We start from the raw sequence: 27,524 nt of genomic DNA on the forward strand, positions 1-27,524 counted from the left end.
GCTTAATGGTTTGGCTACACTGTTGAGGAAGCATAAGAGACCCTACTGCCTCTTCTTCAATGATAAGATTATAGATGAATGCAAACATGTCCAACTTTTATGTAAGTTTTGAGGATCCAAACCCAGTTCCTTGTGTTTGCATATCAAGCAATTAACTGAAAAATCTATATCTCTAGTCCCTAAAATGTCATTAAAGTAAATGAAAAATGATAAAACAAAGTAAAAGAATGGTGTTTTTTCTACTTCAAAGTGATTTTTATCATTTTTTCCTGTATTGAGTCTAAGTAGGAGCACCTAAATGCAGTAAAATAAAATGATAAATGAGGTTCCATGCCAGATCCCATTCTCTGCTAATTATATGGCTCAAGCCTTTGAAGTGCTGTATTAGAACATAAACATAAACTCTTCTCACTTTACAAGTGAGGAGGTTGACATTGACAGGTGTTAAATGGCTTTTTCGAGTTATATAGACAGCAAGTCTTTTCATTAGACATTTAATGGGCTCTTGACAACTTTTGAAACTTCTATAATAACTTTTCCTATTGAACATTAAGCTACACACTGAACAGGCCTTTGTGATCCATCTGGAAATTACATTATAGCATCTAAGTGAAGATACACTGCTCATGGAACAATTCTAGGGCTAAAAACAATGTGTCACCTTACAAGGCTGATAAGCTGACCCATGAGTAAGGCACAGCATGTGTCTGGAGATAACTGGCCAGAGAATATAAAGACAAACCTTGCTCATAAAGGATGTTTGAAATAATGGTAGCCTTTTCTCAGATAAAAACATCGAACAGGAAACAGTAGGACAGGATCAGCTGCCCACCTTTGTGTTCCTATACTCCTAGTGGCAAAGTAGAACAGAATATCTCACCTTGGGCTTTGAATGGAAACTGTCTCCCACAAGCTGGTGTGTTTGAAATTAGGTGTGTTTTCACCTGTTTTGAAAGCTTGTGTGACTTTATTTTTAAGGAGATAAAGACTAACTGGAGAAAGTAGATCACCAAGTTCACTTCTTGTTCATTTTCTCCCTCCTATGCTTGCAATGTGTCCAATTGGTCTCCAGGTTCTGCTGTCAGATAGTCCCTGCCTGCTGTCAGGTTTTTCTTGCCATGAAGGAATTCCATCCCCTTGAACCAGGTTAACCTTTCTTTCCTTAGGTTTTTTTTTTTTAATTTTTAATTATTTTTGTTTGTTTGTTATTATCACAGCAATTGGGGAAGTGGCTGACACAAATCACATGTAATTGGTAGGGTTGCAATAAAATGTTTGTTTAAAGAGTTAAGTACCGCCAGGCAGTGGTTGTGCTCACCTTTAATCCCAGCACTTGGGAGGCAGAGGCAGGCAGATTTCTGAGTTCGAGGCCAGCTTGGTCTACAGAGTGAGTTCCAGGACAGCCAGGGCTACACAGAGAAACCCTGTCTCAGAAAACCGGAAAAAAAAAGAGTTAAGTACCAGGGATACAGACTACACTACTCATTGGAATGTTCTGTGACAAGGAAAGTGTTTTCTTTTATGCTGAAGTGAATGCGATTATCAGTGATAATTATGAACTTGAAATATGGTTACTGAAACCAAAAGTTGATTTCTTAACATTTATTTAATTTTAATGAAATTAAATTTTGATTTACATCCAATTCAGAAAGCCTGTAACTATCCTTAATCTGATCCTAGGCCTAATTAAGAGACTTTTACATATGTTGCAATTTCATAAAGATGAGCAAATCACATTGCCTAACCTAGTGAAAATATTGAGTCCTAGTGAATTTATAATTTCAGAATCATCTTGAGAACTTGAATCCCTTATCAGCCTTTTGTGATATCTCTTTGCACGGATCATAATCCTAGTATCTGGTGTTCTCTAATAAATCCTCCTCAAGTTGTGAGTTTTGAGTCTTCTTAGATGATGATTTCCAAGTTAAAGAACATTTATGGGGTCTCCATAAAAAGCTTGTTGTTTTTAGCTGGTGTGTGCGTGTGTGTGTGTGTGTGTGTGTGTGTGTGTGTGTGTGTGTGTGTGTGTGTGTGTATGCACATGTATTCAAGACCTTGCCATGTATCCTCCGATATCACTCTTCACATATTTTTCAATACTTTATTCACTAAATGTGTAGTGCTTTAAATTGAGCAGATTAGATGACCAGAAAGCACTAGGAATCCTTCTATTTCTACGTTCTAGCCCCAGGATTATAGGTGGGTGATGCCACCTTATTTAGCTCACTCTTTGAGTGACTACTGGAGATCTTTGTGTTACATTTTGCTCACTTAATCATCTGTCTAGCCTGTCGCTTGGGACTTTGTTCTAGCACAAATGAAAGAATTGCATGCCTGATTATAGGCAGTTACAGTTACCTACCACATACTTTAATTCTTCACATGAAGAAATCCTAAACTTTAGTCCCAATTCTTTTGGTTACTAACTCCATATTCTACAATATTTGAAAAATAATTTGAAAATCTTTTTAAAATGTATAATTTAGTAAATCAGAATCCTAGACAATAGTTCATCTGGAATAGAGACTGGATTTGTGTTTTGTGAAACACCCTATCAGGACTGTGGGTCATTTAGAAATGCTGAGTTAGCAAATAAAACACATTTGTCTGTTAGACACAGCATTGGTCCATCCAAAATTTTTCCCTCCATATCAGGAAGCCAGACCCATAGCTTTGATTAAAGTTAATCATACTCTATAGGAAATGTTTCTTATTTATAGTAAGTTTGAGAAACATTAAAGTAACAAAAGTGAATTATTTGTTGCAAGATTTCTCAGTGTTTGTGGTGGGATTGGACAAGGGTATATTTTATATGGTTATAAACAATATGATGGAAAGCCATTTGAAGCAGCCTACAATTTCACAAATACATTTGATTAATGTAATGGTAAATCTTGATTTAATAAAGTAGCATCTAAACTCACCTAGGAAACAAACATATGAGCATGTCTGTAAGGGACATTCTAGATTGAGTTAACTGAGGAATGCCTGTCTTAGATATGAACAGCACCAATACACAAAATTGGTCGGGGAGAGACTGAAAAGGGGAAAGGAGCTGCTCTGTAGCATGCATTTCTCTGCTTCCTGACTGCAGACACTGTTATAACCTGATGCCTCTACCTGTTGCTGTACAGCACAATGGATTGTTCCCCCAAACTAAGCTAAAACAAACCTATCTCTCTTAGCAGGATTTGTCAAGTGGTTTGTAATGGCCACTTTTGGAAGCAAGTGACTAACATAGCTATGAAGCACTTCTCTAGGTGAAACTGCTTCTCAGCATGTTTCTCAAAATTCTGTTCTAGATTTGATAAATCATCAAAAAGACCAGGCAAGTGTGACTTTCACTGTTGCCCCAAAGGTTGTAGGGAAGTGAACTGCAGGCTCTTGGTAGACACTGGCATCCCGTCCTCTTCTCTGCAAAGCAGATGCTTCTGCTCTCTGCTCTTTTCTCACACATTTCCTCATTTGATTGTTGTAGAACGTGGGCTTTTGATGTGTTCATTTGGAGGATGACTCTTGTTCACGCTTGGCAGTCCTCAAGTGACTCTTGGGTTCGGAGCCTCACTTTGTCTGCATAATGATACTGACTTACAAAGTTGTTTTCTTAATCTGTTGCAATAAATCTTGTTACAGACTTTACTAAGTCTACTTCACTAAGTGTGCAGCTGAACACATGGCAGAAATAGTGGTGTTGTTTTCCATATGAGAGTTAGGCAAGAATAGAAGAAAGCTGAATCTATCTTCTCTACCTCTAGCACAAGCAGGTTTTACATCAATGTCAGTCAGTGGTTCTAATAATTGTGATGTTGAACTGGATACAGATTCCAGCCAGTGTTTGGGTTCCAGGAAAAAAAGAGTTTGATGAATGAGATAAGCAACAGAAAGGACAGGAAGGATGAGGTACAAGTTTCTTGTCCTCTGAAGGAAAAATTTAAATGAAAATGAGATAAGATTCCTGCATGCTAACAGTTGTCAAATGACATACCTTTACAGAGGGACATCAACAGGAGGGGTGGCCTTTGGTCCTCCCCAGCAGAGGTAGATGCTAGAACAATGATTCAGGAGAGATCAGTGGGTGAAGAAACACCCTCATAGAAGCAAAGGGGAGCGGGGAGAGAAAGGATGGGAAGTGGGGTTTGTGGAGGGGTACCCAGGACAGGAGATATTATTTGAAATGTAAACAAATAAGAAGAATAATAAAAAAGAAAAAGATAAGAAAACGGGGGGGGCAGGAAACAAAGAAGGGGAAATGCAAATAATAAACAGTTAAGGATTTCTGGTGCAAAGTATGAATGAGTTTGAGTTTCTTTTTTTTTTTTTTTTTTTTTCAAGTGAGAGACAATGGTAGTAGTAATTCCCGATTTTGTCATTTGGATAATTGCAAGTCTTTTAGAAGCATTTATAATTTATGGTGTGTGTGTGTGTGTGTGTGTGTGTGTGTGTTATGCATTTGTATGTGTAGGTGCATAAACCCTACACACATATTAATCATTGAAAGTTCTCCAACTTTTGATGAGTGGGACGGGATATATTAAGAGAGCATGGCTCAGACTGTAGAGTTCTTCTTTTTTTTAAATTGGATATTTTCTTTATTTATGTTTCAAATGTTATCCCCTTTTAGGTCTCCACTCCAAAAATCCCCTATCCTCTTTCCCCTCCCCCTGCCTTTATGAAGGTGCTTCCCCACCTACACACCCACTACAGCCTTCTCACCCTGGCATTCCCATAAACTGGGGCATAGAACCCCAATTGGACCAAGGGCTGCTCTTCCCACTTATATCCAACAAGGCCATGCTCTGCCTCATACATAACCAGACCCATGGTTCCTTCCATGTGTACTCTTTGGTTGGTGGTCCAGTCCCTGGGAGCTTCAGGGTTCTGACCAGTTGACACTGTTGCTCTCAGCACAGGGCTGCAAACCCCCTCAGCTCCTTCAGTCCCTTCTCCAACTGCTCTATCAGGGATCCCACACTCAGTCCAATGTTTGGCTGCGATCATCCACCTCTGTATTTGTCAGGCTCTGGCAAAGCCTCTTGGGAGAAAACCATATCAGACTTCAGACAGCAAGCATGTCCCAGCACCCAAAATAGCCTCTTAGTTTGGCAACTGGATATGGGATGTATTACCAGGTGGTGCAGCCTCTGGATTGCCTTTCCTTCAGTCTCTGCTCCATACTTTGTCTCCATATTTCCTCCTGTGAATATTTTGTTCCCCCTTCTAGGAAGCACTGAAGCATCCTGGTCTTCCTTCTTCTTAAGCTTCACATGGTCTGTGAATTAAATCTTGGGTATACCAAACTTTTGGGCTAATAGTCACATATCAGTGAGTACATAACATGTGTGTTGATATGGGTTACCTCACTCAGGGTGATATTTTCAATTTCCATCCATTTGCCTACAAATTTCATTAATTCATTGTTTTAAATAGCTGAGTAGTATTCCATTGTGTAAATGTATCACATTTTCTGTATCCATTCCTCTGTTGAGGGACATCTGCGTTCTTTCCAGCTTTTATAAATAAGGTGCTATAAAGACAGTGGAGCATGTGTCCTGATTACATGTTGGAGCATCTTCTGGGTATATGATGCTCAGGAGTGGTATAGCTGGATCCTCAGGTAATACTATGTACAGTTTTCTGAGGAACCACCAGACTGATTTCCAGAGTGGTTATAACAGCCTGCAATCCCACCAGCAATAAAAGAGTGTTCCTCTTCCTCCACATCCTTGCCAGTATCTGCTGTCACCTGAGTTTTTGAACTTAGCCATTCAGATAGATGTGAGGTGGAATCTCAAGGTCATTATGATTTGCATTTCCCTGATGACTAAGGATGTTGAACATTTTTAATTAATTAATTAATTAATTAATTAATTAATATTTTTACCCTCCATATTTTATCCTCCCCCAAGTCCACCCTCCGATTGTTCCACATCCCATACTTCCTCCCAACCCCCTGTATCCACATAGATATCCCCAATCACCACCCCATCTGATCTCTAAATTCTCTGGGGCCACCAGTCTCTTGAAGGTTAAGTACATCATCCCTGAATGAACACAGACACAGAAGTCCTCTACTGCATGTGTGTTGGAGGCCTCATATCAGCTGGAGTATGCTCTCTGTTTGGTGGTGCAGTGTTTGAGAGATCACAGGGGTCCAGATTTATTGAGACTGCTGGTCCTCCTACAAGGTCACCCTTCTCCTCAGCTTCTTTCAGCCGTCCTTAATTCAACAGCAGGGGTCAGGCACTTCTGTCCATTGATTGGGTACAAATATCTGCATCTGACTGTTTCAGCCTCTTGTTGAGTGTTTAGAGTGCTGTGTCATACTAGGTCTCTTTTTGTGAGCTCACCATAGTCTCAGAAATAGTGTCAGGCCTTTCCTTAGGTGCTTCTGAGCCATTCAAGATTCCTCAGTGGAGAATTTTCTATCTAGCACTGTTCCCCATTTTTAATAGGGTTATTTGATTCTCTGAAATCTAACTTCTTGAATTTTGTGTATACATTGAATATTAGTCCTCTATCAAATATAGTATTGATAAAAATCTTTTCCCAATCCTTTGGTTTTTGTTTGGTCCTAATGACAGTGTCCTTTGCCTTACAGAAGCTTTGCAATTTTATGAGGTCTCATTTGTCAGTTCTTGACCTTATAGCATACACCATTTGGTATTCTGTTCAGGAAATTTTCCTCTGTGCCCATGTGTTCGAGGCTTTTCCCCAATTCTCTTCTATTAGACTTAGTCTATCTGGTTTTATGTGGAGGTCCTTGATCCACTTGGACTTGAGCTTTGTATAAGTAGAAAAAATGGATTAAATTTGCATTTTTCTACATGTTAAACACCAGATGAACAGGTACTATTTGTTGAAAATGCTGTCATTTATCCACTGGATGGTTTTAGCTTCTTTGTTAAAGATCACATTTGGTTCATTTCTGGGTCTTCAGTTCTATTACACTAATCTACCTTCCTATCACTGCATCAATACCATGCAGGTTTTATCACTATTGCTCAGTAGTACAGCTTGAGGTCAGGGATGGTAATTTCCCCCAGAAGGTTTTTATTGTTGAGAATAGTTTTTTGTATCCTGGGGTTCTTCTTGGAAGGTCTGATAGAATTCTGCAATAAAACACTCTTCCCTGGGCATTTTTTGGTTGGGAGACTTTTAATGACTGCTGCTATTTCATTGGGGGTTATGAGACATTTTAGATGGTTTATCTTATCCTGATTTAAATTTGGTACCTGATGTCTGTCTAGAAAACTGTCTATTCCAGAGTTTCCAGTTTTGTTGAGGATCTGAGGATTTTTTAAATTTCCTCAGTTTCTGTTTTTGTCTCCCTTTTAATTTCTGATTTTGATGTTTCTGTGTTTGTTTCTGTGCACTTTGGTTAGTCTGGCTAAGGGTTTATCTATCTTGTTGATTTTCTCAAAGAACCAGCTCCTGGTTTTATTGATTCATTACATAGTTCTTTTTTTTTTTTTTCTACTTGGTTGATTTCAGTACTGAGTTTGATTATTTCCTGCTACCTACTTCTCTTGGGTATATTTGCTTCTTTTTGTTCTTGGGTTTTCAGGTATGCTGTCAAGCTGCTAGTGTATGCTCTCTCCAGTGTCTTTTTGGAGGCACTTAGAGCTACAAATTTTCCTTTTAGCACTGCTTTCATTATGCCCTATAAATTTTAGTATGATGTGCTTTCATTTTCATTAAATTTCTAAAAAGTCTTTAATTTCTTTATTTCTTCCTTGACCAAGTTATCACTGAGTATAGCATTGTTCAGCTTCCATGTGTATGCGGGTTTTCTGTTGTTATTAAAGACCAATCTTAGTCTGTTGTGATCTGAAAGGATGCACAGGATTATTCTAGTCTTCTTCTATCTGCTGAGGCCTGTTTTGTGATCTATTGTATGATCAGTTTTGGAGAAGGTACCATGAGGTGATAAGAAGAAGGTATATTCTTTTTGTTTTTTTGTTTTTTTCAGATGAAGTGTTATATAGATATCTGTTAGATCCATTTGACTCATTACTTTGGATAGTTTCACTATGTTTAGTTTCTGTTTCCAAGATCTGTCCATTGCAAAGAGTGAGGTGTTTTCCACTATTATTGTGTGAGGTGTAATGTGTACTTTGAGCTTTAGTAGAGTTTCTTTTATGAATGCAGGTACCCTTGCATTTGGAGCATAGTTGTTCAGAATTGAGAGTTTATCTTGCTAGATTTTTTTCTTTTGACAAGTATGAAGTGTCCTTCCTTACCGTTTTGATAATTTTTGGTTGAAAGTCGACTTTATTAGAATGCCTATTCCAGCTTGGTTCTTGGTACCATTTTCTTAAAATAAATGTTCATCCTTTAACTCTGATGTAGGGTCTGTCTTTGTCATTGAGGTGTGTTTCCTGTATGCAGCAAAATGCTGGATCCTGTTTATGTATCTAATCTGTTAGTCTATGTTTTTTCATTGGGGAATTGACTCCATTGATATTAAGAGATATTAAGGAATAATGATTGTTGCTTCCAGTTATTTTTGTTGTTAGAGGTGGAATTATGTTTGTGCGCTTATCTTCTTTTGTGGTTGTTTAAAGAGGATTACTTTCTTGCTTTTTCAGGTGTATAGGTTCCTTCCTTGTGTTGGAGTTTTCCATGTATTATTCTTTGTTGGGTTGAATTTGTGGAAAGATATTGTGTAAATTTGGTATTGTCATGGAATAGCTTGGTTTCTCCATCTATGATAATCAAGAGTTTTGCTGGGTAGAGTAGCCTGGACTGGCATTTGTGTCATAGATGTCTCTATGACATCTGCACAGGATCTTCTAGCTTTCATAGTCTCTGGTGAGAGGTCTGATGTAATTCTGACAAGTCTGCCATTATATGTTCTTCCTTTATACCTTTTTCCCTTACTGCTTTCAATATTCATTATTTATTTTGTGCATTTTGTGTTTTGGCTATTATGTGACAGGAGGAATTTCTTTTCTGGTTCAATCTATTTGGAATTTTTTTAGACTTCTTATATGTTTATTGGCATCTCTTTCTCTAGGATAAGGAAGTTTTCTTCTAAAATTTTGTTGAAGATATTTCCTGACCCTTTAAGTTGGGAATCTTCACTCTCTTCTATACCTGTTATCCTTAAGTTTAGTCTTCTCATTGTATCCTAGATTTCCTGGATGTTTTGGGTTAGGATCTTTTTTTCATTTTACATTTTCTTTGACTGTTGTGTCATTGTTTTCTATGGTATCTTCTGCACCTGAGATTCTCTCTTCTATCTCTGGTATTCTGTTGGTGATACTTGCATCTATGACTCCTGATCACTTTCCGAGGTTTTCTATCTCCAGAGTTGTCTCCCTTTTTGATTTCTTTATTGTTTTTATTTCCACTTTTAGATCCTGGATGGTTTTGATCAATTGCTTCCCCAGTTTGTTTGTGTTTTCCTATAATTCTTTAAGGGATTTTTGTTTGTTTGTTTCCTCTTTAAGGGATTGTACCTGCTTACCTGTGTTTTCCTGTATTTCTTTAAGGGAGTTATGTCTTCTTAAAGTCTCTATTAGCATCATGAGATGTGATTTTAAATCTTGCTTTTCCAATGTATTGGATTATCTAGGGCTTGCTGTTTGGGAGAACTGGGTTCTGATATTGCCAAGTGGCCTTGTGCTTGCCTCTCTCCATCTGGTTAGCTCTATTGTTAGTTGGTCTTGCTGTCTCAGACTGTGACTCGTCCTTCTTGTAAGCTTGTGTCAGCATTCCTTGGAGACCAGGTTTACAGTGAGAAATTTGGGCATGAAGAGCTGTGGCACATGGTCAGCTTTGGCCGACTCTATATTTATTATGTAGCGTATTGTTCACTGTGGTAGTTTGAATAATAATGGCTTTTATAGGCTCAGGTGTTTGAACATTTAGCCACCAGATGATGAATATCTTTGGGAACAATTAGATTTTTTTTTTTTTAACTGGAGGAGGTATATCACTGGAGGTGGATTTTGAGATTTTTAAAACCCCAAGTCATTCCCAGTTAGCCCTCTCTGCCATCCTCCCACTCTGACTTGTGGTTGTACTGCATGTAAGCTCAACATGTAAGTTCTGAGTTCCTTGTCCAGTGCCATGTCTGCCTGCCACATGCCCTGGTCCTCAACCTGATAGTCATGGGCTCATCCTCAGAAACTTTAAGCTCCATATAAACTTTTTCTTAAGTAAGTTGCCTAGGTCATGATATCTAATTACAGCAATAAAAAAGTGAGAAAGACATCCATGCAAGAGACTGGAAAGCAGTAAAGTGAACAGAAAAAAAAAATCAAAAGTCATGAAAGCTCCCTCCCCCCCCTCTCTCTCTCTGTGTGCATGTGGGTATGTATATATGTATGTGTGTGTATAATCTGTTCTCCTGCTGCAGAGTTATCTATCCCACATTTGAATTATGTAAACACATTACTATTTTCATTGTTAGGGCTTAAATTGGGAGTTTGAAAATTTTCACCTAAACTAATTAATATGAGACATATTAGACCAAAATTTTCACACTATTAAATGCTGAAGTATCTAAACAAGTCTAAAGGCAAAACATTATAATCATGTGAAGGAAGATTTGATGTTGTTCTTTCCATGTGTGTGTGTCATACTTAAGAACTGTCTCCTTAAGACATACTAGACCATGGGCAGAATCTCTAATATGGCAAAGCCTAAAACATCCACCTTTATTTTTGCCATAAACTTCACATATAATGAGCACATATTTTAGTTCAAATAATGATCAGAATCTATTCTAAAGGCATATACAAAATCATGAGCCCATAGTGCTGTTAGCTGCCTGTGTATGGAACCATTAACAGCAAATGTTATTGGAGTTATTAGAGTCAGAGCTTGAACCTAATGGCCAAATAGCAAGCCAGGTGTAGCTACCCATCCTTAATAGGTCAATGAGATCAACAAGTAATAATGACAGCAGATAAATGAAATATGCTCAATTTGGCAATATTGGAGGAAGAGATTGGTCCAGTTACCCTCTATTTTCCAAGACTGTCTTCAAACTCTTTACATGAGGTTCAGGTTTAAATTGAAGGCAAGATGTATATATATTTGAGGTTTTTGGGTTTGTTTTTGTTTTTTGTTTTGCCAAATATCAATAAGTATAGAAGGCAGGCACCAGGTATTAGACAAATGAAAGCAGGGGATGGGGATATTGGGGAAGAGTGAAGACAATGAACTTTACTGAGAATGGTGCACAGTGACTTTTAAAATTTTCACAGATCAATAGAGGACCATAATGAATGGTAATCATTAAGAGTGTATTACCAGGAAGGCTTCATTTCAGAGGAACACAGACCTTATCTTTTTAATATTACTTCTAGAAGTCATTGAAGGAAGCAAAGTGGATAAGAATGCCTGCTCTATTCTAGGTAAAAATGAGGGGGCTCACTAGGCCTTGGGGATTTTATATTAAGGAACCTCTACTATAATGTCTGTGTTTGCTGTGGGAACTGAGCCATGACAATGACCCTGTATTTTACATGGCAGGTCCATTGAAGTGCTGATTGTCGTCCTGTTTCAATGTCCTTCTGTTCAGGCACTATGCCAGCACTCCCTCCCGTCTTAGTTTGGTTCTGTCTCCCCAGCTGAAACTATTTTCTACATGAACATGTTTCTCTCTACTATTATCTGATAACAAAATGAAAAATGTATGCACATGCCTGGAAAGCTTACTCAATGCATAAAGCTCTAGCCACACAAGGATGAGTATCCCCTACACCCATGTCATTGCTGGTTGGGGATGACAGATCACATATGATACCAGCATATGAGAAGAAGGAACAGGGGATACATGGAGAACAATGCCTAGGTGGCCTATCAGCATCAGCCAATTCTGGGTTCAATGAGAGACTCTGAATCATTACAGGTGCAAACATTGAAAGAAAAAAAAAACAGCAGAGGTTAACCTCTGGCCTTCACATGCATGTACACATACACACATGTACTCATGCCCTCAAGCACACATACCATTTGTACTCATATAAAAGCAAAAACCAATACACACAAATTTTTACAATTTTATTTGATATCTGACCATAACATACAGATAGTTTTCTTTCTGGAACAAATAGTCATACTGAGAGCTGGCTCAGTTGATAATGTGCTTGCCTTGCAAGTACTGACACCTGAATTTAATACATAGAATCCATATGCAAAGATGCCAGATTTGGTGCCTTGTAAGTAAATGCCCTCTTGGGAGACAAGCTAGATTGATCAGTGGGGCTGACTGGATGGCCAGCCTAGCTATTTGGCATACACCTGTAGAGGTAGAGAGTAAAATAAATAATATTAAATAATTATAAACTAACAACATATGAAAAACTAACAGGATAGATGGTGTCTGAAGAAAACACATGCGCACATATGCCCATACACCCCACACAATTCACATGCATGCACATACAAATATGTACAGATATGTACACATATACCTCCACCACACTCATATACATACACACACTTGCACAGACACTGCATGTGCATATATACATCCCCTATACCCATACTCATGCATGTAAAACCTCACACACATACATGCACATATACCTTGATCACACTCATATACATGCACATATATACATGCACACATAAGTGCATATTCATCTTCCCCACACTCATATACATACGCACACATTACATATGCATATAGCTCCTTAATGCTTACATTGATGCACATACAACCATGCACATATACACCTCTCCCACACTCACATACTTGCAAGACAACCCACCAAAATACAAGGTAAAGTTTAATTTCATGTAAACCACAAATACAAAGCCTCATTTTTTTTTTACAAATTCAAATTGTATACCCACAAAGATAAATATATTCATAAGTCTTGTAAGTTCTCTTAATCAGGACTAATGGAACTTTAGAAGTCTTTAATGTCTCATTTAAGTACACAACTTTGGATATTTCAAACCACATTTAAACTATACTCTATTTACTATCTGAATATATCAATTGATTTCATTAATGTAATGTATATGTGATTGAATCTTCAAATTCAGAAGATAATTATACAACTTCAGTGATCATTTAATGTTTAAGTCACTTGTCATACACATATTAAATTTAAATGTATAAGAATACAAACAATGACAAAATCTCAAGAATTATAAATGGAAACCAATTTTTTAATGTTTTCAAAGTGTGATTAGCATCTTGATATAAGAGAATGGTCTTATTTTTATTTTAGAAATGTGGAATTTCTAGGGGAAAATATTGTATATTCCTTGTTACACTTGAGGTATAAAGTAGGTAAATTGAAACACTTTTAAGGATTATTAAGCTTATTAATTTGGTGGCAGTTTAAGGCCCTAATACTGTTCCTCCTGACCTTCTCAGCTGATATTGATTTTACTATAATCCATTGCAAGTATGTTTAATTAAAATGTATGCTTGCTTTAAGACTTTAATAACTCTATTTATTTCCAGAGTGTTGCAGAATATATCACAATAAGCTTCTGTCCCAGAGAGACTCATTTGGGGGGACTTAGTGAGTTACAGATATTCAACTGCAAACATTAATACTATGTTTTGATTATTTGAATTTTGATAATAAGTCAGAATTTCTATCTATCTATCTATCTATCTATCTATCTATCTATCTATCTATCTATTTATTTATTTTTACTACACACCTCCTGGTCATGTGCTCCTATAATCCTTCCTCCATCTATATTCTTCTTTTCCTCTGAGCAGGTGGGGCTTGGCTCCCCTAGGCTTTCCCCCACCCTGGCATTTCAAGTGTCTGTAAGGCTAGGTGTGGGTACTTTCTCACTCACTGAGGCAAGATAAGGCAGCCCAGCTAGAAGAATATATCCCCTGTACAGGCAACAGATTTTGGGATAGCCACCTGCAGTTGTTTAGGACCTACATAAATACCAAGCTGCACATCTGTTATATACATGCATGTTGGCTTAGGTCCAGTCTATGTATGCTCTTTGGTTAGTGCTTCAGACTCCGAGAGCCCAAGTATCCATGTTAGTTGATTCTGTTGGTCTTTTTGTGGAAGTTCCTATGCCTTTGGGGTTGGCAAGTTTTCCTCATATTCTTCCATAAGAGTCTCCAAGCTCCATTCACTGTTGGCTGTGGATATATGTCTCTGTCTGAGTCAATTAGTGGGTATGACCTCTCAGAGGACAGCCATGCTAGTCTCCAGTCTGGAAGCATAACAGATTATCATTAATAGCATCAGGGATTTACACTTGCCCATAGAATGGACCATAGTTGGTTCCTAGTTGATTGACTTTTCCCTCAGTTTCTGCTCTATCCCCAATCTCTGCTTTTTTTATAGGCATGATAAGTTTTGGGTCAAAAGCTATTGGGTGGGTTTGTGTCCCTGTTGCTCCACTGGGGTTACTGCCTGGCGATAGCACAAAGCCTTTCCAGGCTCCATCTCCCCAATGCTTTGAGTCACAGCTAAGCATATTCCCATTGATTCTTGGGCAACTTCCCTATCCCAGGTCCCTGTCTTTCCCTGCAGATGCCCCACACACCCTCCTTCCATCAGTTGCAGATTTAGATTCATTCTCATGGTCATCTGGCCATCTTGGCTGCCCCTCCCCATAGACAACTAAGAACCTCCATACTCCCCTCCAGATCCCTTCTCCCACCCAGTTCACTTCCTCTATTAGCCTCCCATGACCACTCTATTCCCCCTTCTAAGTAAGACTTAATCATCCTTTCTTGTACCCTCCTTTCTGTCCAGTCCTTTTAGGTCTGTTGAGTATAGCATGGACATCCTGCAGTTTATGGCTAATATCCACTTATAAGTGGAAGCATATTATGCATGTCCTTTTGGGACTGGGTCACCTCACACTCAGGAAGATGTTTTCAATATCCATCCACTTGGCTGCAAAGTTCATGATGTATTTTACTTTTTTTTTTATAGCTCAGTAGTATTCCATTGTATAGATTGACCACATTTTCTTTTGTCATTCTTCAGTTGAGGGGCATCTAGGTTGTTTCCAGTTTCTGACTCTTACAAATAAAGCTGTATGAACATTGTTGAGTAAGTGTCTTTGAGGGATATTGTAGCATCTTTTGGGTATATGCCTAAGATTGGTATAGATGAGTCTTTTTTTTAAATTAATTTATTTATTTTATTACGTATTTTCCTCAATTACATTTCCAATGCTATCCCAAAAGTCCCCCCCCCCATTGCCCTACCCACCCATTCCCATTTTTTGGCCCTGGCGTTCCCCTGTACTGGGGCATATAAAGTTTGCCTGACCAATGGGCCTCTCTTTCCATTGATGACCGACTAGGCCATCTTTTGATACATATGCAGCTAGAGGCCTAGCAAACACAGAAGTGGATGCTCACAGTCAACTATTGGATGGATCACAGGGCCCCCAATGGAGGAGCTAGAGAAAGTATCCAAGGAGCTAAAGAGATCTGCAACCCTATTGGTGGAACAACATTATGAACTAACCAGTACCCCAGAGCTCTTGACTCTAGATGAGTCTTAAGGGAGAACTACTCCCAGTTTTCTGAGACACCAACGAGTTGAGTTCCAAAGTGGTTGTACAAGTTTCTACTCCCACCAGCAAAGGAGTGTTCTTGCTTCACATTCTCGCTTCACATCATGAGCTATCATTTGAGTTTTTTTTTTTTCCTTAACCATTCAACTAGTGTAAGATGGACTCTGTTTTGATTTGCATTTTCCTGATGACTAAGGATTTGGAACATTTCTTTTGTTTAATTAATTAAGTTATTTTTTACACTCCATATTTTATTCCCCCATCCATGCTCCATATGTTTTACATCACATACCTCTTTTCAACCATCCAACCTGATCTCTCAACTCCCTGGGGCCTTCAGTCACTTGAGGTTTAGTTGCATCATCTCAGAATGAACACAGACCTGGAAGTCCTCTGCTTTATGTGTGTTAGGTGTCTCATATCAGCTGGTGTATGCTGCCTATTTTATGGTCCAGTGTTTGAGAGATCTCAGGGGTCCAGATTAATTGAGACTGCTGGTCCTTCTACAGGATCACCCTTCTCCTCAGTTTCTTTCAGATTTTCCCTAATTCAACAACAGGAGTAAACTGCTTCTGTCCATTGTTTGAGTACAAATACCTGCATCTGACTCTTTCACCTGCTTGTTGGGTTCCAGAGTGCAGTCATGCTAGGTCCCTTTTTGTGAGTGCTACATAGCCTCAGTAAGAGCAATTCTCAAATTCATCAGGAAAGGCAAAAAACCCAGAAAAGCAAAAACAATTCTTTTTTTTTTAATTAGATATTTTGTTCATTTACATTTCCTAGTTTTACCTCGGAAGAAAATCCCCTATCCTCTCCCTCCCTCCTCCTGCTCTCTAACCCACCCACTCCATCTCCCTGACCCAGGCATTTCCCTATACTGGAGTATAGAACCTTCACAGGACCAAGGGTCTCTCCTCCTATTGTTGACCGACTAGGCCATCCTCTGCTACATATGCAGCTAGAGTCACGAGTCCCTCCATATGTTTTCTTTGGTTGGTGGTTTAGTCCCAAGGACTAAACTCTGGGATTACTGTTTAGTTCATATTGTTGTTCCTCCTAGGAGGCTGCAAACTGGTTTGATGCTCTATTTAACCTTTAGCAATGTTTCTTTTGCACATGTTTGCATCCTTGTGTTTGGAGCATAGATGTTCGAAATTAATATATCATCTTGGTAGATTATTCCTCTGATGAGTATGAAGTACCCTTTCCTGCCTCTTTTGAGTAATTTTTGTTGAAAGTTTATTTTATTAGATATCAGAATGACTACTCCAACTTGCTTCTTGAGTCTGTTATCTTGAAAATTTTTCCCAACCTTTTACTCTGAGGTGTTGTTTATCATTATTGCTGAGGTATGTTTCTTGTAGGAAGCAGAATGATGGATCCTGTGCTTGTATCCATTCAGTTACCATGTCTTTTTTATTGGGGGAATTGAGACCATTAATGTTGAGAGATATTAATGACCAGCAATTGTTATTTTCTGTTATTTTAATGTTGTTCTGTGGTTGTTTTGTGTGTGTATGTTTTAATCTAACTAATTAATTTAATTAAATTAATTAATTTAACTAATTTCCTGTGTTTTCTTGTAGTTATCCTTCTCTGGTTGAAGTTGTCTTTCCAGTATTTTCAGTAGGACTTCATTTATGGATAGATTTTTATATTTTAATTTGTATTTGCCTTGGAATATCTTGTTTATTTATCTGTGTTGGTTGATAATTTTGCTGGGTGCAGTAGTAGGTTGGCAACCTTGCAAAATATTGGTCCTGGAGCTTCTGACATATAGCGTCTCTTTTGAGAAGTTGAGTGCAACTCTGATATGTTTGCATATGTATGTTACCTGCTCTTTTCTCTTGATGCTTATAATAATCTTTGTTTTGTAGATTTTTTTGTTTTGGTTATTATGTGTTGGGAGTATTTTCTTTTCTGATACAGTCTAATTGGTGTTCTATAAGCTTCTTTTATGTTTATAGCCATCTCTTTCTTTCAGTTGGGAAAGTTTTCTTCTATGATTTTATTGAAAATATTTTCTGGTCTTTCTGGTCCTTGGATCTGGATATCTTCACCCTTTTCTGTTCTTATTGTTCTTAAGTTAGGTCTTTTCATGATATCCCAGATTTCCTGGATGTTTTGTATAAGAACTTTTTTTTTTTTAGATTTAACATTTTCTTTGACTAATATATCATTTTCTTCTATTGTATCTTCTATAGCTGAGATTGTCTTCTTCATCTCCTGTATTATGTTGGTGATGCTATTATTTGTTGTTCCTGTTTCCTCATCCTAGGTTTTCCATCTCCAGAATTCTGTCAGTTTGTATTTTTTGTTTTTTGTTTTTGATTCTATTTCCATTTTCAAGTCTTAGACTTTTATTTATTTCCTTCTCCTGTTTAGTTTTATTTTCATGTATGTCTTTACGGGATTTATTTCTTTGCTCTTTGAAGACCTCTATCTGTTTGATTCTATTTTCCTATATTTCTTTAAGGAATTTATTCATTTTCTCATTATAGGCCTCTATCATATTTATAGGATTAGATGTAATGTCATTTTCATGTGTCTCTGTTGTATTAGGATATCCAGGGCTTGCTTTAGGAAGGTAGCTGTGCTCTGAAGATATCATATGCCCTGTTTTTGTTTTGTTTTGTTTTAATTTGTTTTGATTTGTGTTTTTTGTTGAATGTGATTTTTCAAGGACTTCAGTCATCTGGGGGTCTTTGGTCCCTGTATGATGCTGTTTTAGAAGTTAGTGGGAGGGAAATTCACCTTGATAGCCTTGGTGTGGCAGAATTCTGATGGGTATCCTTGGGTTGTATGATTCCAGATCTGCAGTTATGTATGGTTCAGGATCTTCAGGTCTTTATGGTTCAGGAGCTGTAGATCAGATGAAGGTGAGCAGAGAGGTGGGTGGAGGGAGACTAGTTGTCTACCTGGGCTAGCAGGATGCTCAGGACATCTTGACATGACCAGAGTACTCATTGATCAGGGAAGATAGGTGGGGGAAAGAAAGATTACCTGTAAGGTTCAGGATCCACAGGTCTGATGAAGGTTCACAGAAGGGTGGGTCAAGAATCCAGATTTTATTTTTAATAAAGCACTTACATGCATACGGAATATATGTAACTTGTTGAATGTTGAAAGCTTGAACATGATACAATACCATCAGTGACCTGGGAAAGGATTTCCCTCATTCTCTTCATAGCAGGCCTCCTGAAAAGACATTCAGAGACCAGAAAAACTTGCTGAATTGAGCTTGATCTACTTAGCAAACTCGGTCTCATAGGAATTGTTTTTCAGATCTTCAATAACTTTTTTCTTTAAATTTCAAAAACAAAAACAAAAAAAAAAAACCAAAAAACAAACAAACAAACAAAAAAAAACAAAGGACAAAAAACCCCAAACCAAAAACAAAACAAAACAACAACAAAAACAAGAACAAAAGAAAGGTTTGTTGCTGTTGCATGAGCACAGGTGCTATTGACATTAATGACATTTATCGTTGCCAAAGGACTTGCTTAAAGCATTACTCACAATCCTGTAAGTTAACAGTATTGCTTCCTTTGCTAAATTTTATAGTTCTATGGCTCTGGAAACAAAAAAGGGGTCTATGTTGCTGTTAGGGCAGTGAGTGCCAGGAAACTGCTTGTCCCTACCTCCCAAGAGGTAAGACTATAGGTATATGTGATCATGTCTTGCCTTTTTATCTTGGTTCTAGGACTCAACATCTGGCTTTTATACATACACTGCTAATGACAGAGCCAGCTCCCTGGATCCAGTTTTAAATGAGAAAGCCATTGTTGGAGTTATAGTTTTCTTTTTATGGATATTATTTTCTTCCATATCTAATATTTTTTGTTTGTTTGTTTGTTTTTTGGAACTCTTTCTGTCCTCTTGTGTACTACAAAATTACACAGAGAGGATATCTGGTGTTGTATCTGTCATGCTTTTCATTTGAGATACCCCCTGTGTTAGCTTATCTTGGATTTTGGTTATCCCTGAAGAGTTGATACTTTTATATTGAAACACTGTGCCCTGAGCAGTCACATCTGTCCATAACTTTTACAACAATTGGTGGAGGGAGCTTTTGCCATTGATGTCTGTGTGTTCACTTTTTTTTCACCTGTGAATTTGGAAATCAGAGGCTCATATAGGATATTTTCCTTAATTGTTTTCGATCTTGTATTCAGAGTCAAAGTTTCCCACTTAACACTAAAGTGAATGGATTTTGTTTTTCACTACACAGCTTACCATGGGGATTTCCTCTGCCCACACAAGTGTTTGTCTTGCTTTCCTGGAACATGACAGGTGACAGGGATACAAACTCTAATCCTCATAAATGTGCAGCTAGTGTTTTATCCACTGAGCTGTCATTTGTACTGATAACTTTATGCCTAAGACCATTAGTAACCACACACAGTTTTTCTTCCCTTTTATAGCTCTGTGATATTTTCCTGTGTTTGGTTCTAAAATAATCAATTTGCACCAACCAGAGCAATGTAAAGAAACAAAACAACAGTTAAAATGATCTGACTATAGAATCTGGAAATCATGATCATTAAATAACCTTTTAAAATAAGCAAATTAGACATATAAATCTTATATCAAGTGTGTGTTGAGATGACCTTTTTCTAATCTCTGTGTTCTGGTCCCAAGTGCACTTTGCTGTCAGGTAGCCTTGTATGTTTTCACTCATTTTCCTGCTTTTTCTAGGAACATTAGATTTTTCCATTTCCCAAATGTACTTTTTCCCTCTCAGAAATACATTGATTCTTTCAGTGACCATAGACACAAAATTTGTAGCCTACCTTTTCAGTATTAAATTGAGTTTATTAATACTAGTGTAAGAGATGTTGGAGAGTTATTAAAGATATAATTGGTGATGGAGAGATAGCTCCGTGGTGAAGAGCACTCACTGATCTTCCAAAGGTCTTCAGTTCAGTTCCCAGCACCCACATGGCAGCTCAAGACTATCTAATACCATCTTCTGGTGTACAGATGTACATGCATGATAATATATATATATATATATATAAAATGTATGTATATATATATATATATATATTATCTTGAAAAAACATAGATGTATTCAAAGGATTAATATTTCGGATAGCTTGTTCCAAGCCTTCTCATTTCCAAATCAAATTGGACTTAAAAATATTGCACTAAAACATTATTGTATACTATAAGAAAAATGTAATTTTGGGGTCTTTTATCATGATTGTGTGTGTGTGTGTAGACCTCCATGTATATTTTCGTGTTGATATATGTATAGGCATGTGTGCACACAAGGATAAAGTATACCCTTGGGTGTGGTTCTTCAGACACAATCCATCTTGATTTTGAAACAGGTTTTCTCACAGGTCTGGAACTTAACAAATAGGCTAAACAAGATAGCCAATGAGAATAAGAGACTTAATGTCTATCTTCTTGGCTCTGGCATTATAAGTATAGATCATCATATACATGGATTATAGGTGATTGATCTCAGGCACTCATATTCATAAGACAAATGCTTTTACTGATTAAACTATTTCTTCCCAGACCTAAAAGGCTTTACTATAAAAGAAAAGCTTCTGATAGGTCAATGTAATAGAGTTTCAAGTCCAACCAATATGAGTGAAATGTGCATTGTCCTAGAAAATTCTTGGTATATATCATAGACCAAAACATACATTACAGAAGTCCTGAGTGAGTTTGGGAGTGTAAACAGGTCTTGGGGAAAAACAGAAACTGAATGTACAAATGTACTCAGGACTGCTCCAAAATCTTGTCCTACATGTTTTAGGTTGCCGTATATTTTTTTCTTGTCTCTTCTACATTCTTCATATGCATGAAGTCATTACCATAACAGATGCTGGCATATTGTATTACATAGTATATGCCTCAAATACTTGCAAATTTTTGGCATCATAACTGCAAGAAATTGCTAACCTTTCTTTGCTTATCTTTCTGTTGTTAAAGCAACAAGTGCTTTGTTGAGACAATAGGTGGTAAAGATGCTTACTGTCAAGAATGACAACATGAGTTCAATTCCAGAAAACAGCATGTTAGAAGAAGAGAATTGACTTCCTCAAATTGTCCTCTGACCTTCACACATACATGCCACATGGCAGGTGTCCCCCTTCAAATTTATAGACACTCAATAAGTAAATAAATAATTTTAAAAGAAAAAAAAATTAAAAGTAAACACCTTGTTGTCAAGGCATGTGATAACAGTGGCCTGTCTGAATATGCATATGGGCAGATAGGGTAAAAGAAGATGGACTAGGCAGCATCATGTGAGTCTTGAAAAAAAAAAAGAGCTCATGTTAAGAGCTAGTCAGAAGTTGAGCTAGAGAGTTGAATTAGCTACATGTTGGCTTAAAACTGTCAGTAACTTCACTGCCAGGGGATCCAACAGTCTTTTTAGGCCTCCTCTGCCATCAGGTATACATTCATGTGGTACACATACAAACATGTAAGCAAACACTTATAACCATAGTATCAAAAAATAATAATGAAGGAGGGATGCATTCAGAAGCAAGTCATTGTAGGATTCAAAAGAGGAGAGGGGTACTGAGAGTGGATGTTCGAAACAGTGTTACTCCAGAAAGTGTGTGAGGAATGAATTGGGGTGGGTGGAAGGTAGGGAGGTGAATTGCCTTATGTTGATTTTAGTGAAAGGACATCATGCTGGTTTGTCATAATTAGTGAATGTAGTCTCTGAGCTCATTGCCACAAAAAGCAGTGGCAGTCCCTTCCTTCCCACCCCAGCCTACTGCTGCTGCAGGAAATGTCCCACAGGAACTGTCCAAAACGGTAGCCCCTGTCAAAATGGTAGCACCAAGACAGTTTCTCAGCCTGCAACCATACAGGAACTGTTCAAAGAGTGGCATTGCCTTTCCAGCCTCAGCAGGAGCTGGCCCTCTTGAACTATCCATGGTGACAGCACCTGCCTCAGCCTAAATCCTTTGTGAAACAGTACAACAGTAGACAGTACCTACTTATAGTGGCAGCACCTCTTCTCCAGCCCCCTTAGCAGCCCCACAGGTATGGTACCTCAGCAAAAGCTGGCTGGGGCCAAGAAGGACTTTACTCCTTAACTCATGGGAGGCGAAAACAAACAAATAAATCAATCAATTAAAAAAAAAAACCACCAATACCTGAGCAGTAAAACATACTAATTCTTGACCTTCCCACAACTACCCTCCCCCACAATCTCTATGCAGAAAACTCCTCAATCCTTGGACAGGAAAACTCATCCCTGAGCCCTCCCCACCTACCCCCTGTCAAGCTCAGGATGTGAAATTCCACAAATTCTCATGAAATTTCTGCCCCCAAGAAGTTCCACCTCATCAGAGATCCTATATATAAGCACTGCCCCTTTTGTCCAGTTCCTTGCTGTCCACTCCCCAGAACAGAGGGCAGCCATCCCTGAATTCATCCCACTTCTTCCTCCTGGATTCTTCCCTTCAATACATCTCTTTTATGAGATTTACTGCTTAGAGTGACTCTCTTGTTGGAAGAAGCTGAGACAGAAAGAAGCAAGGAAGAAAAGAAGCAGAGAAGAAGTGAAGAAGGAGCAGGGCTGAGGCTCAAATATGGCTAATCTCCCCTGAGAGCTGCAACACCTCTGCTGATGATTGAACCTCCGATCTATAAGGCTCCTGAGCTCCCATTTATCTGGATAACCTTCACCTGTGACACTGTCCCACCACAGAGCTGTGTGGTTCTGTGATGTCCAACTCCCAGAATGCCCTCCCATCCCTGCAGAAACTCAGTGAAGGTCTTCAGGATGGCTTCAACACTTTCTAAATAGGAAGAACTGCCTTGCATGCTAATTGGGGGTGCATTAATCTTTAAACCACGTTCTGTTTCTATGAGTTAAGATACTTTCCTGTAAATCCCCCAAGAAGTGCAAACAGTCTCTCCAGGACTATTACTTTTTCATTTCCTTAATAAGCCCAGTACTTTCCAATTTAAAGTTATAACCCTTCTGAACTTTGGGACACAGTAAACATAACATACTAAATAGTATTCTCATTCCCATTGTGTAATAGAATTTATGCTTTTACTTAAGAACAGAATGCAACTCTGAGGTTACCACTACCCAGAAGTACAAGCACATCTCTGTGGTCTTCATATCATTTGCTGCTTGCAAAGTTTTGATTGCCTCTCTGCTTCAACCATCTCAGCTTATTATTTTTACATTACCTCCCATTAGGTGTTTGCCAAACTACTGTGAACATGGAGGACAATGTGCGCAAACCTGGACTAACTTCTACTGCAACTGCAGTGACACTGGTTACACAGGAGCCACCTGTCATGACTGTGAGTACACACATTGTACCTACAGAGTGTGGGCACAAAACCAGGAGTGAGGTGTGGGGTCCCTGACTATTCAGCATGGTATAAAAACTGTTTATTCCTTTAACTCGAATTATCCAATTGTATACAGTATCTCAAGGGCTGAAGCAGTTAGGAGAAAAGCCTGGAGACAAGACATATCTTTGTGGAGTTTATGAGACCAGAGTAAACAAAGTGGAGTCAGATACATGCTAAAGTGAAAGAGAGAATTGTGCTATGTGTACACGGGGGAGTTGTGTAACAAATGACATTGTCTTGATGGCTTGAGTTGTCCTGTTGCAACAAGGAACTCATATATATCACAGGTCCAAGTGTTAAGTAACATGACATCTGTCTTAGTTATTTTCCTATTGCTACGATAAAAACACTCAGACTAAAGCAACTTAAAAGAAAAGGGTTGATTTGGGTTTAGAGTTCCAGAAGAATATAGTGCACCATAAGGGAAAAAGTCATGGCAGCAGGTCAGGGAGGCATAGTAGAAAGAACAGAAATTCTGGCAGATCCGTTTGTATCCACACTCAGGAAACAGAGAATAAATAGAAAATGACATAAAGTTACACAGCTTCAAGTCCACCCCACACTGACCTACTTCCTCCAGGGAGGCTTGGCCATCTAAAGATTCAGAAGCCTTTCCAAGCAGCACCACAAGCCAGATTCCAAGTGTTCAAACATGAACTTATGGGAGACCCTTCACAGTTAACCCACAACATGGCTGTACTACAAAGTCCCTCACACACGTGCAGGCCTTCTTCCTCATTGTCTTCATCATAGCAAAGATCCCGTCATCTGAATTTTTGCTATGACCAATAGAAGGAAATACATGAGAAGGGAACACACCTGTGTTTCATCTGAAGACTTCCACTGAAAATATGGATGAGTATTACTTCTGCTAGCAGCCCCTTGGTCAGATACTGTTCTAGTGTCACCTCCCAAAGGGAGGCAAATTGTGTTCAGACCATGTGAAGTGAGACTACAAGACCAGAATATTGGCTGTAAGTATTCATGACTACCTGTCAGTGGTGGGCATTTGGAAAGCTTCAGATTGAAGGCTTGGGCTGATCTTGTCCAAGTTATAGGAAAAATGATTCTTAGAGTAATGGAGGAAATGGATCCAGGAGTGTAATAGTGTCCTGTGGAAAAACTGTGAAAAACCAAGGAGCCAGAGTAGAACACTGATGGTATAAAGAGTGAGGAGACAGGAGAAGAGGACTGGGCTGGGACATGTGGAAAGGACATATATACATTTTCCTGTGGTTAGCATAATTTCATCCTTCTTCAGGGCTGAAAATAATTTTTTCATGTGTATGAACTACATTTTCTTTACCCATTTTTCTTCTGGCAGAGCCCTAGGAAAGTTCCATGATTTAACTACTGTGAAAGGTGATGCAAACAATAGTGGTGTGCAAGTGTTTATAGGATGTTGACTTGGAGTTATTTGGGTAAACACCCAGGACTGATGTGGCTGAATTATCTGGATGGTCTAGTATTCCATTTTTCTAGACATTTTCTCTCCTTTGTGAGTTCTATATTACATTAGATGCATTGAGTCATATATACAGGAGACATGAAATTACAAGTAAAACTGTCTGGGAAGGAGGTATAATGAAGGGAGGCATGATGAGATTGGAGCAGAATGATCAAAGATACTTGGCATGGCATAAGATATGAATTCATTTTGTGGTATGTGTGTTAGTATGTATGTGTGTGTGTGCATGTGTATGCATATGTCCTCCTTTGTGCCAGTGTGTGTGGAGGCCAGTGGCTGATTTCTGTTCTCAATTTCTTTTCTGCTTAGTTTTTACTGAGATAGGGCCTCTCCCCTAACCTAGAACACAGGTTTTGATGCACTGCCTGGTTAAGAAGGCCCCAGGTTTGTTACTATCTACCACCTAGCTCTGGGATTGCAGGTACACAACCCTCTTAGCTTGCTTTTACATATGTCTCAGGATTAGAATTAGAGCCACATTGTTGTGCACAGCAACTTCCAACTGAGCCATCTTCCCACCACACAAGTTGTATTATTTACATCATTTCTCCTCAGAAAGGACACTAGATCAAAGGGCATGGTCTCTTGAAAGGTCATACTTCTAAGTCTCCAAAAGTCTTAAAACAGTATATACTTCACAATTCTTCTCTGTGACTTTATTTTCCTTTTTCTGCCTGAATCACTTAATGGATCAAACTACTTATCATGCCTTTCGGCTAAACACTTGAGTATCAAAATGGAGGTTATTATTTGTATTCCTGTGCTCTTGGGGAGTCTTAAATAAACAAATAGTGGGGAATTTTGTTTTTGTTCTTTTGATTGATTGACTTTTGTTTTAAGATGACTGATAGAAGAGTAGAATGATTGTTCTTCATTTACTGACCAACTGCCTTGCCTACCTACTCATTACTATTTTGATCTGATTGGACTTTTCCCATGACCGAGAATGAAAGGAACTATCTTTTGTTTTCCTTGGAACAGAGATGAAACCTAAGTTTTGCCTAACTTCTCCATGTCACATAAGGATTTTCAATGACTTGCAATCTGACTTCACTGAGGAAAGGCTCCAGTGTGCCTACTTTCTTAGACTAGCCAAAGCTAGTGCATGCCTAGGTCACCTCCAGAAGCAGGAAAAAAAAAAAACTCACTTCTCTATATTTTTCTTTGTTTCACCATCCTTTTCTCCAAGCCCTTTAAAACTCTATGTATTCATCTACCAACTGACACCTCTCAGGGTAAGAGGTGATCAGTCAGTATGGCTTACAACCCGTGTGAACATGATCCCTAAATTTCTTTCCTCTGTGGACAGTATCTTGCATTTCTTTCTTGACTAATTTTTAACATTATATCACCACTGCTTTGCTGTGTGTCATACGTATCTCCCCTTAAAAAAATATCCGAGAGTGGGATAGATAGCTAGGGCGGGGGTGGGAGTCAGGGTTAACTCAGATGCTCACATGCCACAGGTCACATGTGGAGGCTAGAGTAACACTTTGCAGAGTCAGTTCTTGCCTTTGACCTTGCTGAGACAAAAGTGTTTCTGCTTTTATTCTGCTTATGCTAGGCAATATCTCTGACCCAGAACCTTTGGGAAATTCTTCTGCCTCTGCTTCTAATTCTGCTGCAATAGTGCTAGGATGTTAGATGTCTGCCTCCACATTCAGATTTTCACATGAGTTTTATTGTGATGATTTGGAGTTGGGTCCCTAGACTTGTATAGCTTGTATTTTACCTGCAAAGCTATATCCCTGGTCCATATGTATTTCTTCTATTTCTGAGAATGTTTCATTTTCCAGGGCTGAGGCAAAGGTTCAGGTGATGATGTACTATCCTTGCACAGAATCTATATTTTTAAAAGCTAGAGGTAATAGTGTATACTTGTAGTTTCAACTAGGGAAGGCAGAGAAGTAGATCCCTGAGGTAACTAACCAAGTCAGCTTAGACTACTTTAGTTTCAGCCCAGGAAGAGACACACCTCATAAAATTAGGTGAACTACATCTAAGGATTATCCTGAAGTAGGTTTCTGGCCCCTATAGGCATATACACACATGCACTCCCCATATAAGAACATATATAAAAATGTCTAATTTTAATAATCTACCATTTGACCTCTAATATTCTATTGATTTAACCTATTTGAAGGACTTCAGCCTTGGACCTCCCTGAAGTCTTTTAGCTTTGGGCACAGCGGTTAGATCTCTTGGAAGATTGTGAATG

General features: G+C 38.4%; 1 protein-coding gene across 15 annotated transcripts in view; it reads left to right on the forward strand.

The window, feature by feature from the left end:
• Cntnap5c (contactin associated protein-like 5C) overlaps window positions 1–27,524 on the forward strand; it is a 648,880-nt gene that overhangs the window by 345,862 nt on the left and 275,494 nt on the right. For all 15 annotated transcript variants that reach the window (XR_385354.3, XR_385355.3, XR_385356.3 and 12 more), the window contains one exon: window positions 23,678–23,784. Coding sequence is in view for 11 of the 15 variants with exons in the window: in XM_006524747.3 (XP_006524810.1) it covers window positions 23,678–23,784 (107 nt within the window). In the remaining 4 variants the exon portion in view is untranslated. The remainder of the gene's footprint in view (window positions 1–23,677; window positions 23,785–27,524) is intronic.

This window comes from Mus musculus, chromosome 17 (assembly GCF_000001635.26).
Source record: "Mus musculus strain C57BL/6J chromosome 17, GRCm38.p6 C57BL/6J".
Lineage (NCBI taxonomy): Eukaryota > Metazoa > Chordata > Mammalia > Rodentia > Muridae > Mus > Mus musculus.